At 48.5% G+C, this 15,046-nt stretch overlaps 1 protein-coding gene across 1 annotated transcript in view; it reads right to left on the reverse strand.

The window, feature by feature from the left end:
- Positions 1 to 15,046, reverse strand: part of FCHSD2 (FCH and double SH3 domains 2) — a gene marked incomplete at both ends in the record, with an annotated part of 118,657 nt that overhangs the window by 17,675 nt on the left and 85,936 nt on the right. Inside the window, 3 exons of the mRNA XM_079544338.1 lie at positions 5,666 to 5,770; positions 7,590 to 7,706; positions 13,697 to 13,792. Coding sequence (XP_079400464.1) covers positions 5,666 to 5,770; positions 7,590 to 7,706; positions 13,697 to 13,792 — 318 coding nt within the window. The remainder of the gene's footprint in view (positions 1 to 5,665; positions 5,771 to 7,589; positions 7,707 to 13,696; positions 13,793 to 15,046) is intronic.

Below are 15,046 nucleotides of genomic sequence, written 5' to 3' on the forward strand. Positions count from 1 at the left end.
CAATTAAAGACTAATTGAACAACCTTCAGAATAAACTTTCTCATTCCTTACACTCGTGGTGCTTCTTCCATCTCATGGCACCCACAGTGAACACTTCTGGGGGGTGGGAGGGGTTCCTTGCAGTTGTCATCTCTACATATTAATGCATCTCTGTGCACCTGGATGCTGGAACACTCAGCACAGCACAGCAATACCCTTCCCTGCCTCCCCTGCTGTCACAAGACATCCCCACGGCTCAGTGCTGGGGCCTGTCCTGTTCAATGCCTTCACTGAGGACCTGCACAAGGGCACTGAGTGCAGATCAGGACGTTTGCAGATGACACCAAGTTGGCTGGAAGTGTGGATCTGCCTGGGGGTAACGAGGTTCTACAGAGGGATCTGGACAGGCTGGATGGCTGGGCTGAAGCCAACAGGATGAGGTTCAACGAGGATGAGGTCCTGCACTTTGGCCACAACAACCGCAGGCAATGCTATAGGGGCAGAGTGGCTGAAGGCTGTGTAGAGGAAACAGATCTGAGGAATGCAGGAATCTTACAAGCACATTATGCCTTACATTTGCAAGGCCAGCATTCCCAACCCAGGGACGTCAGGCCGTGGTTCAGATCTGCCCAGCTCAGCAGCACGCAGCGCTCGTCTCACGCCGGGCGAGCAATCTGCTTACCCAGCACTGCCCTCCCAAACATATGTTTCCTGGGAAGAGCCGGAGGTGGCAGCAAGTGACATCTCACAAATGGAGCTTCTTTTCCTGTTGGTAGCCTCACTCCCTTCCATCTTTTCGGTGAAGCATACGGAATGAGATTTTCTCACGTTTCCAATGAGCAGAGAATAAGAGAGCATGCGGAAAGGTTCAACTGAGATGCTGGAGAAGGTACCCAGCACACATTAACAGATGAGATCCTCGGATAGAGCAGGAGCACAGCCAGCAACACCACTGTTATCACAGCACAGGCATAAAGATTCATGGCTACAAGGGGAGACGACGGCAGCCCTCCGTCCACAATCAGAAACGAACCTAAGCTTCTGAACTCATCAAACGAAGTAAACAGCATTATAATGAGTCTTAATCAAACGTTATCTGCTACAAACACTCTCTTGAGGGCCGTAGATATCCTAATTACGAGACAAAATGCATCCCCATATAATTAAGTGGAAATTGGATTAATTGCTGCGGAGGCCCCCAAGACCTTCCTGGAGGGAAGACCTCAGCACAGATGGGATATGTGCCATCATCACTGAGAAAAAATATTTCAGCCCTGAGACCAACTGCACTGCTCACACCAAGCAAAGGGCTGGGATCTTCAGTGTGAGAGATCTGAGATGAATAGGATTGGAGTAACTCCATCTCAGGGCCTGGGATGCAGGCTGAAGAAGCAATTATGGAAGCTGAAGGGTCAGCTTCAACTCCTCCTTATTTCTGCAGGACAGATCAGTGGAGACAGCATACATATGCACAGTATATTTAATGCAGTTGTATCTCTAATATCTCTGATAGTGGGGAATTGGGAAGATGTTTTAAAGAAAATGTGAGCTATCAAACTGCCTGAACCAACAGCCACAGCAAAGAGAAGTGCAGGAGTTCAGTTCAGTTAACTCGGTTGGTTGAGTGCAAAGGAGCTACACAAATAATTTAATTTACTGAGCCTTTCAGGTGCCCACCTCCTCTGCAGATGATGCTCAAATTGTGTCACATCCAGGCCTGCTCCCAGTGCTTGTCTTTCTTGGAATCCACCCATATGAATCAGAGGTTAAAAGCTGCTCTGACAAGGATGGAGCTCCTCTGAATCTGAACTCCATGCTGTAGCATTAATTGCACCACATTCTAGCCTTCTGCCAAGAAGGACATCAGACATATTCCCACATTCACTGTGCAAGAAGTGAGCAGAACAAAATCAAGCCCACAAACCAAACCAAAAGCTTTTCACCTGAAGAGCAATAAAGAAAGTGCTATGGTTATCAGCCATTGTGTGTCACAGAACCACAGAATGGTCGGAGTTGGAAGGGACCCAAGGGACTGAAGGCCATCGGGTCCCACTGCCAGCAATGAACACCCACAGCTCCATCAGGTGCTCACAGCCCCATCCCCTGACCTGGGGTGTCTCCAAGTCATACAATCTATCATCTGCTACCTATCATTTGGATAAGAGCCTTCAAGTGAAAGTCGTATTTCTCCCAAATTTCAATCAAGGAGGGTGCTCTGCGAGAGATCACAAAGAAAAAAGCCTTCCATCACATGGAGAGCAAGATCAAAAATAACCCACTGAGCTGTGAATGTGCCAACCTCCGTCCTTCTGCTGAAGCACATCTTGAAGAAGGCAAAAGCCAACAGGAACCAGGTTTCAAGATGTCTCCATTGGATGCACATTTTGACTGTATCTCTTTGCTTCAAAACGTGCCCACTCCACACCCTCAGTGCTTGTGAGACAAAGCTCTAAGCTCTACACACTGCACAGCTCCTGGGTTCCTCTTGGCTGCTGGATTTCAAAGGGTTCTGCATGTCTGAAGAAGAGGACAAAGAGATGAACACATCCGTGCACAGCAGACCACTGAGAAATCACATTTGCAGTTCACACCTTTTCTATTTCAACTGATTTTGCCCAGAGAGGTGGTGGTGCCCCATCCCTGCAGACACTGGGGTCAGGGGATGGGGCTCTGAGCACTGATGGAGCTGGGGGTGTCCCTGTGCACTTTGGGCACTGGGACCCAAAGGCCTTTAAGAGTCCCTTCCAACTCCAACCATTTTGTGGTTCTATGTTTCTATACCCACAAACACTACTTCAGAAAGAAAACACATTGAACGAGAAAAAAAACAACACAAAAAACATAGGCAAGAAGGGAGAATGCCCCTGGAGTGAGGAACTGCAGTACACACCAACACACCACAAGAAGAGGGTGGACAGTGATGGGGGAATGGCTTTAAAGTGAGACAGAGGAGGTTTAGGTTGGATATGAGGAGGAAGTTTTGGAGGCAGAGGGTGGTGAGGCAGTGGCACAGGTTGCCCAAGGAGGCTGTGGATGCCCCATCCCTGCAGGCATTCAAGGCCAGGCTGGATGTGGCTCTGGGCAGCCTATTCCAGCACCTCACCACTCTCATAGTAAAGAATTTAAGGGACTGAAAGACACCAGTGACTGGAAAGGTGACATTTTAACTACAACACACCGTCTGGCACCACAAAACTGAGGAACGACATCGTTTTCCCTCTTAGCTTTCTACCAAACACTGTGAAACACATCTCACAGAAGAACATTCACCATCTCCACCTCTTCCGAGCGCTGCCTGGTGTTTACAAGGATTGCATCCATCACTCTGCATTTGCTCTCGTTAGATGTGAGAGCAAATGTGAGAGTTATTTTTTCCCTTCTTTGCTGCCTTTCTGACTCACCTTCCTGGCAGGGTGCTTCCTGCCCAATGTGCCTCCCAGCTTTGCTCTGTTCTTCTCTCCACTTTTGGAAAAGACCACTGCTTCCTACTGAATGCTGCTGGCCTTACTGCTGATCTCATTCCTCAATTGTCTTACATAAACCTTCGCTTCTTGGCACTGTCTGTCTATTCCCAGCTATATTGAGAAGGATCTGGAGGAGCCACAGAGATGAGCAGAGGGCTGCAGCACCTCCCTACAAAGACAGGCTGAGGGAGCTGGGCTTGTTCAGCATGGAGAAGAGAAGCTGCGGGGTGACCTCAGTGCAGCCTGCAGTGCCTCAAGGGAGCCTGCAGACAGGAGGGGAGGCAGCTCTGTGAAAGGGGAGATGGCAGCAGGACAAGGGGAAATGGATTGGAGTTGAGGGAGGGCAGCTGGAGGTTGGATGTCAGGGGGAAGTTGTTTAGAGAGAGAGTGGTGAGGTGCTGGAACAGCTGCCCAGAGAGGCTGTGATGCCCCGTCCATCCCTGGATGTGTTCAAGGCCAGGTTGGATGGGGCCCTGGGCAGCCTGGGCTGCTGTGAGATGGGGAGGTTGGTGGCCCTGCATTGGTGGGGGCTTGGAGCTTCGTGATCCTTGAGCTCCCTTCCAACCCAAACCATTCTATGGTTCCACGATTCTGTGATACTCTGTGGCTGAGGCAAAAGGAATCTGCAAGTTTGTCCCAATCTCTCTCAGCTAATCCTCTCTGAAAAGCCAACTGTCTGCTGGTCAGAAGGCCTCACTCTCAGGTCTTCTTTGCAGTCTTAGCACAGACAGGAGCTGGCTGCCACTCCCTCATGCTCCCTGCAGTGTTCATCCAGCACCACGGCCTGATTCCTACCACCCATCTCCTGCTTAGCCTTCATTACAGCAGCATTTACTTCCAACATTCAGGCTTCCAACGATTTAACAAATGAAAATACTGGTGTCCATGTTTGCTCTCTGCCACCCATCCCAAGGGATCGTGCTATCTTTTTGCTCAAGCACATTTCCATCCATTAATTGGGTTCTGCCAACGATGCCTACTCAGGTTTTGCAAGCACTTAAGCTCTGGCATTGATCAATGCTATTTTTGTGCAAGAACCTTCCCCTCTGCAACTTCTTATCCTGATTTTGCTTCTGCTGCTGTTTTTATCTTTCATTCCCATGCTCTCTGTGTACTTAATCATTAATCACACACACACCAAATCACTGTGGAGCCCAGTCTGTTGGAAATACATTGCTCAGAATGAAAGACAACTGCATTTTAGAACACTTTCTGCTCAGAGAAGTGGGTTTGCTTTAGCAAAGAGGCAAACATTCAGCCTATCAGTAGGTGGAATATTTTCACTCTGCGTTTTCTAACCTCTTGAGCTGGAAATCACATTGCTAATTACACCAGGTACTCTGATTATCTGCGAGAAGCACTTAACTGAAATAATTGCGTTTGCTCTACAGTTTTAATTATGCACCATGCTCAGCTGTAAATGAATTGATCATTTCCTCTTGCTTGCAGTAGCTCCTGTGGCCATGCAGACGGTCAGCTTCAGGAGCCAAACTCTGACAGTCAAACACAAAGCTAAGAGCCTGGTAAGGCCTCCAGAAGGCTTCACAATCCACTGCAGCCTTTCCATGAGTGCCTCAGAGTGGAGGTACAAGGAGATACAAAGAGCCCTTGAAGTGCTTTCCCACTGACACTACAGATATGTGTATCCAAATTGACAGGTTGCCCAAGGAGGCTGTGGATGCCCCATCCCTGCAGGCATTCAAGGCCAGGCTGGATGTGGCTCTGGGCAGCCTGGGCTGCTGCTTGGCGACCTGCACACAGCAGGGCTTGGAGCTGGATGAGCGCTGTGCTCCTTTGCAGCCCAGGCCATTGTTTGAGATAGTTTCTGTGTTCTCACAGAAGTCACATTGGCACACAGTATCTCCTTCTAGAAACATATCATGATTTTCTGCTGCCAGTCCCTTCAAGGAGAAGGGAAACTGAGGTGACTTTTGGCCTACTTAAGACACAGCCTCCAAACAGAGACATGTGCACAATAGCAGGAAACACAGCATATCCCATCGCTCTCCATCAGGAGGTTCTTTTCAATGTAATTCTTTTTACCTCCTACCTTTCAGTAAGTTCATTCAGTGATTTGAGAGATAAGAAACCACAGAAAACCTACCTGGCAGGTAAGTTAAAACCCCCTGATTCTGGATGCTTGCATTTCCACACCTAGAATCAAACAGCAGCAGCACAAACCATCCCATGGTAAGAAATGGAGGTGCCCAACGATTCCTTACCTCAGCCTTGCGAATGCTCTCTCTGGCTTCATCTATTTTCTGCTCCAGTTCCACTCGGGTTTGTTCAGACATCACAGGCCCGTGGCACTCCAGCTCTTCAAGTGTCTGCCAGAAATAGGAAAGTGCACCAAAGGTGGGGGAAATGTTACGTGAGAAACACAGCAATTCACAGCAATGGCTGGCTGACAAGGCCAACGGACAGCAATTCATGCCAGGCAACAAAATGATGAACATACCACCACTGAAAAGCACAGCATTTCAAATGGGAGTTTACTTAGGAGAATACTTCATCACCTTGGAGAAAAGAAGACTGTGTGGTATGAAGCCACTCGTCTGCACACTGATATTTACATATCTAAGACAGACACCTTGGTCTGTGCTTATGTCAGGTTTAAAAGAGCATCTGAAATGGGAAGTGAAAAGTCACTAGCACCATGACAGCCCTCAGGCAGTGGGAGCCAAAGAAGGTTTGCTGTGTTTGCAGGAGCTGTGTGCGTGCAGGAGAATCACAGAATGCATGCTGGAGCTTCCTGCCTCTATGGACATACACTGCACTCATCCAAAGGGAAAATAACCAAAGCATGTGATTTCACAGACAGCCAACCATTATCTGCAGATATTTGAGTCATTCTGTGGCTGTTGATACATTTTGTGTTACAGTTCCTGGAGAATAAGCAGGAGTAACACAAGCAATGACCAGAACCCAGCATACCCCTCCTTCCACCAAGGGGAATTCTGTCGTGTTTTAATTATGGATTCAACATCCCCTCTCTTAATGCCTTCTGCCCGATGCTACGACTTCTGCTTTTTGCAAGACAGTGAGCCAGGTTCAGCAGAAGGCAGACAAGATGGTGGAGCTCTTCTGGTCCCATTTCTTGCTTGGTGCCTTCTGTGGGAAGTCTGAGGAACGGCTCAAATCTCTGAAGCAGAAGCTGTGCCCCCATTTCCAGGGCAAAAGCTCGTTGAATATCACCGAATGGTTGGAGTTGGAAGGGGCCCTTAAAGGCAGTGTGGTCCCACTCCTCACAATGCACAGAGGCACCCACAGCTCCATCACTGCTCACAGCAACATCCCCTGACCTCGGGTGTCTGCAGGGATGGGGCACCAGCACCTCTCTGAGCAACCTGTGCCTCACTGCCCTTATTGTGCATTACACAGTATGATGGATATCACAGTACAGCTTCATCCTCTCTAATAGAATTTAATGTAGTCTTTGCAAGCTAGCCTTGACCATAGCATGCAAAATGCTGTCAAGCCTCTTTAGGAAGAGGTTAGCTGTTTCCCTGCTCATCTCTGGGTTGTGACAGAGGCAGGATGCTTTGATCTCACCTTGAGAGTTTTTCATCCCAAGGGTGGTGAGGCACTGGCACAGGTTGCCCAAGGAGGCTGTGGATGCCCCATCCCTGCAGGCATTCAGGGCCAGGCTGGATGTGGCTCTGGGCAGCCTGGGCTGCTGGTTGGCCACCCTGCACTTAGCAGGGGGTAGAAATGGGATGAGCATCTTTTCAACCCAGGCCATTGTATCATTCTATGATTCCCAGACAGGAGCAGGAGAGCCACAGATATTTCAGAAGCTCTCTGACCCACTAAAGGGTGCAGTCTCCAAACTTTATTCTCACTCTCAGCTGCATCCCAAAACCACCTCAGCTCCACACAAAGCAGACGAAATGCATCCCTCAGTTATCTGCAGCAAGAAGATGCCGTAACTTCAGATTTATACAGGAGTAACAAAACACGCCGTCAAAGCACAGAAGCTGAGCAGCTGTAAAGCTGGTAGCACCGAGACAAGAGAAAATGAAAAAGGCAGATTGCTTGGAGAGACAGCCCACAGCAATAACTCCCTGGCGCTGGCAGCAGCTCCTCTTTCATACAGCAGGGAGCTGCAAGAAGTGCAGCGTGCAGAGCAGTGGTTACCCCACGTACCCTCTGGCTGTGGATGATGTTCTTGTGCTCGCGGGCCACGCGGGTTGCCCATTTCCGAGCCTCCTTGTTGAGGCTGTGCTCCTCGGTCGTTCCAGTTTCCGATTCCAGTTGTCGACTCTGAGAGAGAAGGCAATAAGAGAATGAGTCATGAGGAAGCCCTGGGGCTCCCTCTGCATATATGGCACTATTCAGTTAGGTGATAACTTTATCTTGCATTACGAGGGCCCTATAATATAGGATGTAGCCCAGGATCTTGTTTCATACAAAACCAACTCTCCTCCTTATGAACTCTGTCACGGCAGCGTGTTGAGGAAAGCCAACTGCAAAAGCAGAGCTCCAAAGAATTCACAGCTCACTGTCTTGGGAAAATCAGTCTCACTGTGACACTGAGCACCACAGTCCTACTGCAGAGATAGTTCTGATGAATCAAAGTGAAATACTACTTTGGCAGCAGACTGTTATCAAAGAGATGAGGAATGAGCCAGTCTGGGAAGCCAACTCATTTATAGAGTAAATACACACCATAGGAAGCAAAGATGAGAGGTTAAGTGGGATGCAACAACAAAGCCACTTTCACTGTCCAGACAACAATGCTGTCTGCAGAATAGCAATTTACATTTCAAACCACAATTTCTGACAGTGTTTCATATTAAGTCTGCTCTCACTGCTGGTCAGTAACCAAAAACATGCATTTCTTCCTCTCAAGAATTGCCAGTGGAAGCAAGATGATGTGGGTCTCTGTTCTCAATAGACTGAGCAGAACCCAGGTGGGAATCTGAAGGTGGACCTTCCAGTCCCAGTCTTTTCATATATGTTTCCATATATGCAACAACCCTACGTGCACTTACACATACATCTCAGTCTTCAGATGCCCATCAGACTCAATTCTTCCACTCAAGTCAGTTTCCAGATGTTCCTTCTGTATTTGTGGCTGTTCTGTACACACCTACTGTACCTGTGCTGCATGAGGATAACTGAGCAATGGATCTCTTCCAAGCCAGTCTCCTTTCCCATCAGTGAGACTCTTACACCATCCATTTCAGCACGCATTGCGTTCAAGAAACGTTTAGATTCAGATGCAGTACTGACATGGTTTAGTGGGAAATACTGGTGGCAGGTGGGTGGTGACAGGACAAGGGGAATGGCTTGAAAGTGAGACAGGGGAGGTTTGGGTTGGATGTGAGGAGGAAGTTTTGGAGGCAGAGGGTGGTGAGGCACTGGCACAGGTTGCCCAAGGAGGCTGTGGATGCCCCATCCATCCCTGCAGGCATTCAAGGCCAGGCTGGATGTGGCTCTGGGCAGCCTGGGCTGCTGCTTGGCGACCTGCACACAGCAGGGCTTGGAGCTGGATGAGCGCTGTGCTCCTTTGCAGCCCAGGCCATTCTGTCATTCTATGATCTCCGGAGCCTTAAAGCTCTGTGTTTTTCACATTGAAGACTACAACAGTTCACTTCGATGAAGGCAAAAAGCAGCAAAGATTTATTGCAAGCAAACCATGGACACGAAACGCACCTGAAATCACAGCCCCTCCTTCTCCAAAGCTGAAAACAAAGGGCCACCCCAGCCAGTGCCCACATGCAGGCTCAGCCTTACGACCCACCCTTGCAGGGAGGAGGAAGGGAAATGCATGACGTTTTTCACACAGCTCAGAGCAGCTTTAAGAAAATCCCGAGTGATTTTGGTGCCCGTTTTCCTGCGTTACACTGGAACTCAGCTCCCCTTGGTTTGGGAGGAGCAGCGAGGAGCACTGTGAAAGCCTGTGTGTGGAACAAGCTCTTCAAGTGGTTTGGGTTTCCTCCTTTCTGATTCACCATTCGTGCGGGGGATCACAGCTAAGCCACAAATCACCACTGCACAGACATCCCCTCTGCAAGGCAGATCGCAGTGCAGCTGATGCCAGATGTGTGAGGACAGGGTCAGTGCAAAGGCTGTGGCTCTGCTTTCCTCCCACCTCTGCTTTTGTTTCGGTTCAGCCTCGAATCCCAAAGCTCTGGTTTCTGTTGCATGTCACACATTACAGCTGTTGATAGTGCTGGGCATTTTTCCACCAGGCAGATCTGTTGTAGAGTGAAGATGAACGCCCGCCAACCCTATTTTTACTCTTACTGAAAAGTTTTGTGAGTCTTTTCACTGAAATTCAGTTTTAATTTCGAGCATAGCATGTTCTTTTGCTATGATGCATTCACATCTAACATTACCACATCACCTGACTTTGCTCCTGTAAGAAAGCAAAGAGTATTTCCAGAAAGTGGTTGGAAACTGTTTGGAACTCTCCACAGGGGCTTACATACATGGGGATAGTCATTACCATCATCATTATTATTATTATTGTTGCCAACAGCTTGTATTCCAGAAGCTTTTGTGCATTAAAATATGTACCCCAAACATCAAATATTTACGTCAAATCATAAAAAATAAAAACTTATTTATAAAAGGAAGATGTTTTAAAATATTTAAATGCATTCATTATTAAGCAAGCCTTAAATAAGTCTTACAATATTTAAACATACTTCGTATTAAAAGCTGGAAGGTGTAAATACAGTGAAAAGAAACAAATGGACCTCAGCTCTCTAAGGATGTGCAGAGCCACACCAAACTTTGTGTCTGGCAAAGCAGAGCCTTCTGCTGAGTCCTCCTCCCATTTCCACAGTGATTTCTGTCTGCTCTCAAACACTTCAGAGGTGGCAGAACTGGCAGCACTGACCCTGCCATCCTCAATCATCCCTTCTTCTACAAGCACAGGAGCACAGCCTGCTCAGATACTCATAAATTTGCCTATGGATGGTGAAGGGGTGAAGTTCAGCCTCATTTCCTCCAAGGGATGAGGGGTGAAGCTGCAAAACTTCCTGCCAGGCTCACTGAGAGGTGGTTTCTCTGCAAGCTACACACAGGAAAATACATTTCTCACATGGAGAAGGAGCCCTACGAATCAAGTCTGGTGGCATTTTGGGGGAATGACAGCAGCAGAGATGTACAGGGGAAACTACAGGCAGGGGCAGCAGGCAGAGGCAGGAAGGAGCCCCACCTGGACTGCTGGCTGCTGGTGCTGCTGTCCTCCAGCACAGAGCACGTGCTTTCTGCTGTTTGTCCCCTCTTCCCACCCGATAACACGCAGTTCAAGGAAAAGAGCCTTTTTCCCAAGCAGGAGATAGAGAAAAGCTGGCTCATTTCCTCTCCATTTTGCCCTGTTCTTATGTTATGCTTATCTTGGAAGTGTGAAGACAGCACAGCACGTTTGGATACTGATAGGACAAGGGGGAATGGCTTTAAAGTGAGACAGGGAGGTTTGGGTTGGATGTGAGGAGGAAGTTTTGGAGGCAGAGGGTGGTGAGGCACTGGCACAGGTTGCCCAAGGAGGCTGTGGATGCCCCATCCCTGCAGGCATTCAAGGCCAGGCTGGATGTGGCTCTGGGCAGCCTGGGCTGCTGCTTGGCGACCTGCACACAGCAGGGCTTGGAGCTGGATGAGCGCTGTGCTCCTTTGCAACCCAGGCCATTCTGTCATTCTGTGATTCCATGCTTTCAATAGATAATACCCTCCTTGTCTATAATACTCACAATTGTCATTTTTTCATCCCAGTAACGCTTAAACATCCCAAATGTTGATGCCAGTCACAGTGTGTCAGGAATTTAGTCTGTATCTGTGTGCTCTTGGACCAGGCAGGCATTAAGCATTTGAGTGCAGATCGCCCTACATACATCTCCTTCAGTGTTAGTGCTCAGTATGAGAACCATCATGCACATCCCACAGGAACACAGCACCAAAACCTCTGCAGACCACGGATAAAGAGACGATGTGGCAAAAGAATGCTTGAGAACTGCCCTGCTGTCATTCCATCATTCAGAGGACTTGCTGCAAATTCAGAAGCCAAATTCTGAGCTGAATCTTTCACTCACTAAGAGTTACTACATGAGATGTGATTAAAACGTAGCCTGTCATTTTTCAGACAGGATCCCATTGGTTGAGCTTAATTATTTGGGTCATAATGGAGTTTGTACAAATTTTATTTTCTTTTTGTGGGGGGGGTGAAAACTGGTTACAGTGTGAGCAGCCAGAAGGTCAGAAACTGCAGCACCAGGAAGAGAGGCAGCAATGTTACAGCCCAGTTGGGTTTGCTGAGCCAGCAGAAGCTGCACCCAAACTACAGGGGCAGCTGCAAACACGAGGATCCCCTTCACTGCCTCTGCAGAGCTCCTGGTTAAGCACTGCTGTGTGTACGATGTGAGGCCATGCAAGAGCTCCTCAGAGAACCGTGTGATTTTCTGTGCTGAAGACTTGAACGTGAGTGAATTATAGCTGTCTTTTACATGGGGATTGCCCTCTGGAAAAGAACAACACGCCATAGCTTTGGGTTGCATTGCCTCAGCATGCACTGACAGCCTGCAGTTGTGCTGCAAGCTTCCCTGCTCACACAGAGACGTAACCAGTCACACACATCACTATTCTGAGCTGTGAGACTGCAACTCACGGCCCCAAAGGATTGCAATGCCAATTACTAACACTGTGCAGAAGAGAAGCGTGAAGCTCACCTCCACAACCAGCTCCGTTCTCTTACCCTACCTTAAGTCTCACTGTGGCAAAAGCCAGTTTATTTCACAGATGTGTGATGCATTCTGTTGCCACCTCTACACGGCTGTGAATTCAGCATCCCCATGGCACACGCAGGGCAGGAGTGACACAGACACTGAGGGCAGATGACAAACACTACCAGGTACCTCTGCTATAGTCATTCGCATGGCACTGACAGGTGAGGGCTCGATGTCCACCAGCTGAACCGTGTTAAAACTCTGGAGGCAGAGATTGCACAGGGATGGAAACACAGCAGCAAAGGTTAGAGAGGCACAGCAATGGTTAGGGAGGTTCTGCTCACCGCACTGCAAACAACCCGACGTGGTGTGCAAAGGAGGGCTCTCTACAACGGAGCTGGGAGAGCAATCAGAACAAATTAGAAACAGAAAGATAAGGGAAGCAGTGTTACAGGTGTTAGTAGTTTCGGGTTAATAACACTTGTGGTGGCACACATCCATTAGGAGAACGCCTCCATTTGATGACCTAAGCTGGAGGTGAAGACTTTTTCATCCAAGCCGGTTCAGTAAAGAATGAAAGACATAGAAAGCTGAGTAAGGCTTGTTCTTTTCTTTAGGCCAGATTTACTTTACATTGCTATTTCTTATGAAAACATCCATGGTGTGGGTGGTATATCAACACGTCCCTTTTTCTAAGCCTTGATAGGAAATGTATTTACCTACTCTTAATTTTAACACCATTAACGATTGCTTTGCAAACAACACATGCCCCAGCATGGGTACTTTCCAAGGATTTTTGGAAGGCAATGTTTTAATGGCACTCTTTCTAAATTAAGAACCTCTTATGTGAAGTCTTCCAATATCTGAAGGGAGTGGATAAACAGGAGGGGGAACGGCTGTGTGTGAGGGTGGGTGGTGACAGGACAAGGGGAATGGCTTGAAAGTGAGACAGGGGAGGTTTGGGTTGGATGTGAGGAGGAAGTTTTGGAGGCAGAGGGTGGTGAGGCACTGGCACAGGTTGCCCAAGGAGGCTGTGGATGCCCCATCCCTGCAGGCATTCAAGGCCAGGCTGGATGTGGCTCTGGGCAGCCTGGGCTGCTGCTTGGCGACCTGCACACAGCAGGGCTTGGAGCTGGATGAGCACTGAGCTCCTTTGCAGCCCAGGCCATGCTGTCATTCTGTGATTCTCTGATACGTATCTACAGATATTCCTGCAGTAATGCAGAGGAACCAGGATGCTGTGTTTTGAGGGCCTCACCTGAGCTAGCAACATTCAGCGAGGATTTGGGTGCAAGTGGAGAAACAGAGGACTGCTATTATCCTGCAGGAAGCTTGCTAAAAAGATCTGGCTTTTCTATGGCCAATGTGGAGCCTGTGTGGTGCTCCATTACCAACCACAAGCAAAGCTGCTGCAATTGGGCCACCTATCCCAAAAATACAGTGTGAGCTTCAGACTGATAGAACAGCGAGCACAATGAGCTTCAGACTGGCACACCAGCAAGCACTGCTCTCTCCCCTGTCTGTGACATCTTAAAAATACAGCAAGGGCAAATAAACCAAAGGAATTCAGGGTGTCCTTACAGTGTCGCTGTCGCTCGGTTGGAACTGGAAGGGCTGTGGTTTGTGAAACACGGAGTTCTCCTGTAAAAACTGCTGTAGATTGTAATCTCGCACCACCTGGAACATAAGAAATGCCGTTTAGAGAGTTTGCCTCGCAAACCAAAGCACGTGTTGCAAACACTGAGAGAGTAAAACAGATGTTTCCAGCACAGACCACATTTGCAGCAGAACCCTGTATGCAACAAAAGGAAAGGTAGATAACAGCAGGACGAGGGGAAATGGTTTGGAGTTGAGGGAGGGCAGCTGGAGGTTGGATGTCAGGGGGAAGTTGTGTGCTGTGAGAGTGGTGAGGTGCTGGAACAGCTGCCCAGAGAGGCTGTGATGCCCCGTCCATCCCTGGAGGTGTTGGAGGCCAGGTTGGATGGGGCCCTGGGCAGCCTGGGCTGCTGTGAGATGGGGAGGTTGGTGGCCCTGCATTGGTGGGGGGTTGGAGCTTCGTGATCCTTGAGCTCCCTTCAACCCAAACCATTCTGTGATTCTGTGTGAAATGCACAGGCTGGTTCTGAGCCACAGAAGTGACCCACAGGACACAACCTAACTGATACCTGCTGTTAATCAAGGACAAAGAGCCCAAAGGCAAAATGGGAAACAAGCCCTACAGACAGCCCAGCCTTTCCCCTCCATAAACACTGCCCTCTCCTCTGGTACACCGTCCTTTCTACAGTTTCTTACACTGAAATGTCTTTTCTTTACCAAATCAGTGCTTGCAGGAGCTGAAAGGACCATCTGGGACAATGGATAGAAAATCAGTTACAAAACTCATTCCCTTCTCTTTCATCCTCAGAATCAGCAGCACTGTGGTCAGCAGCGCTGAACTCTGCTGTGTGTAAGCAGGGAAACACCACCTGTGCTCAGTGTGCACTGCAGTGGTGATGGCTGCATTTCCAGAGGGCTGCACTGCAAAAAATCCATCTTAAGCTCCAGAGAGAAATGTAAATAGTCCTCCAGGGCTGGTATTGCAGGGATTTAAAGCACTAAAGTGCATAATTACTGCTCCAATTGGAAGAGTTTAGCATAAAGACAGTGAAAGATGTAGCATCAGCCTTCCTACAGTGAGGGTGTAGATCAGAAACTCCACGCTGTGGATACTGAGGGCAGAACAGAACATACTTCCTTCTAATGCCTTCAGTTTAGATTGAGTCGAAAGCAATTCCTTTTTTTCAGGTAAGAAAAAGCACCTTCAAAACAGCACCGTGCAGAAATGCTCCAGGAATGCAGCGTGGCTGTGTATCACAGCTGCAGGAGAGCTGTGTGAAAGGGTGAATGCTGGGAGCACGGTGCACGATGCAGTTCACAGCGGTTCAAAGCAGA

This window comes from Tetrao urogallus (assembly GCF_951394365.1).
Source record: "Tetrao urogallus genome assembly, chromosome: 1".
In the NCBI taxonomy this organism is placed as follows: Eukaryota; Metazoa; Chordata; class Aves; order Galliformes; family Phasianidae; genus Tetrao; species Tetrao urogallus.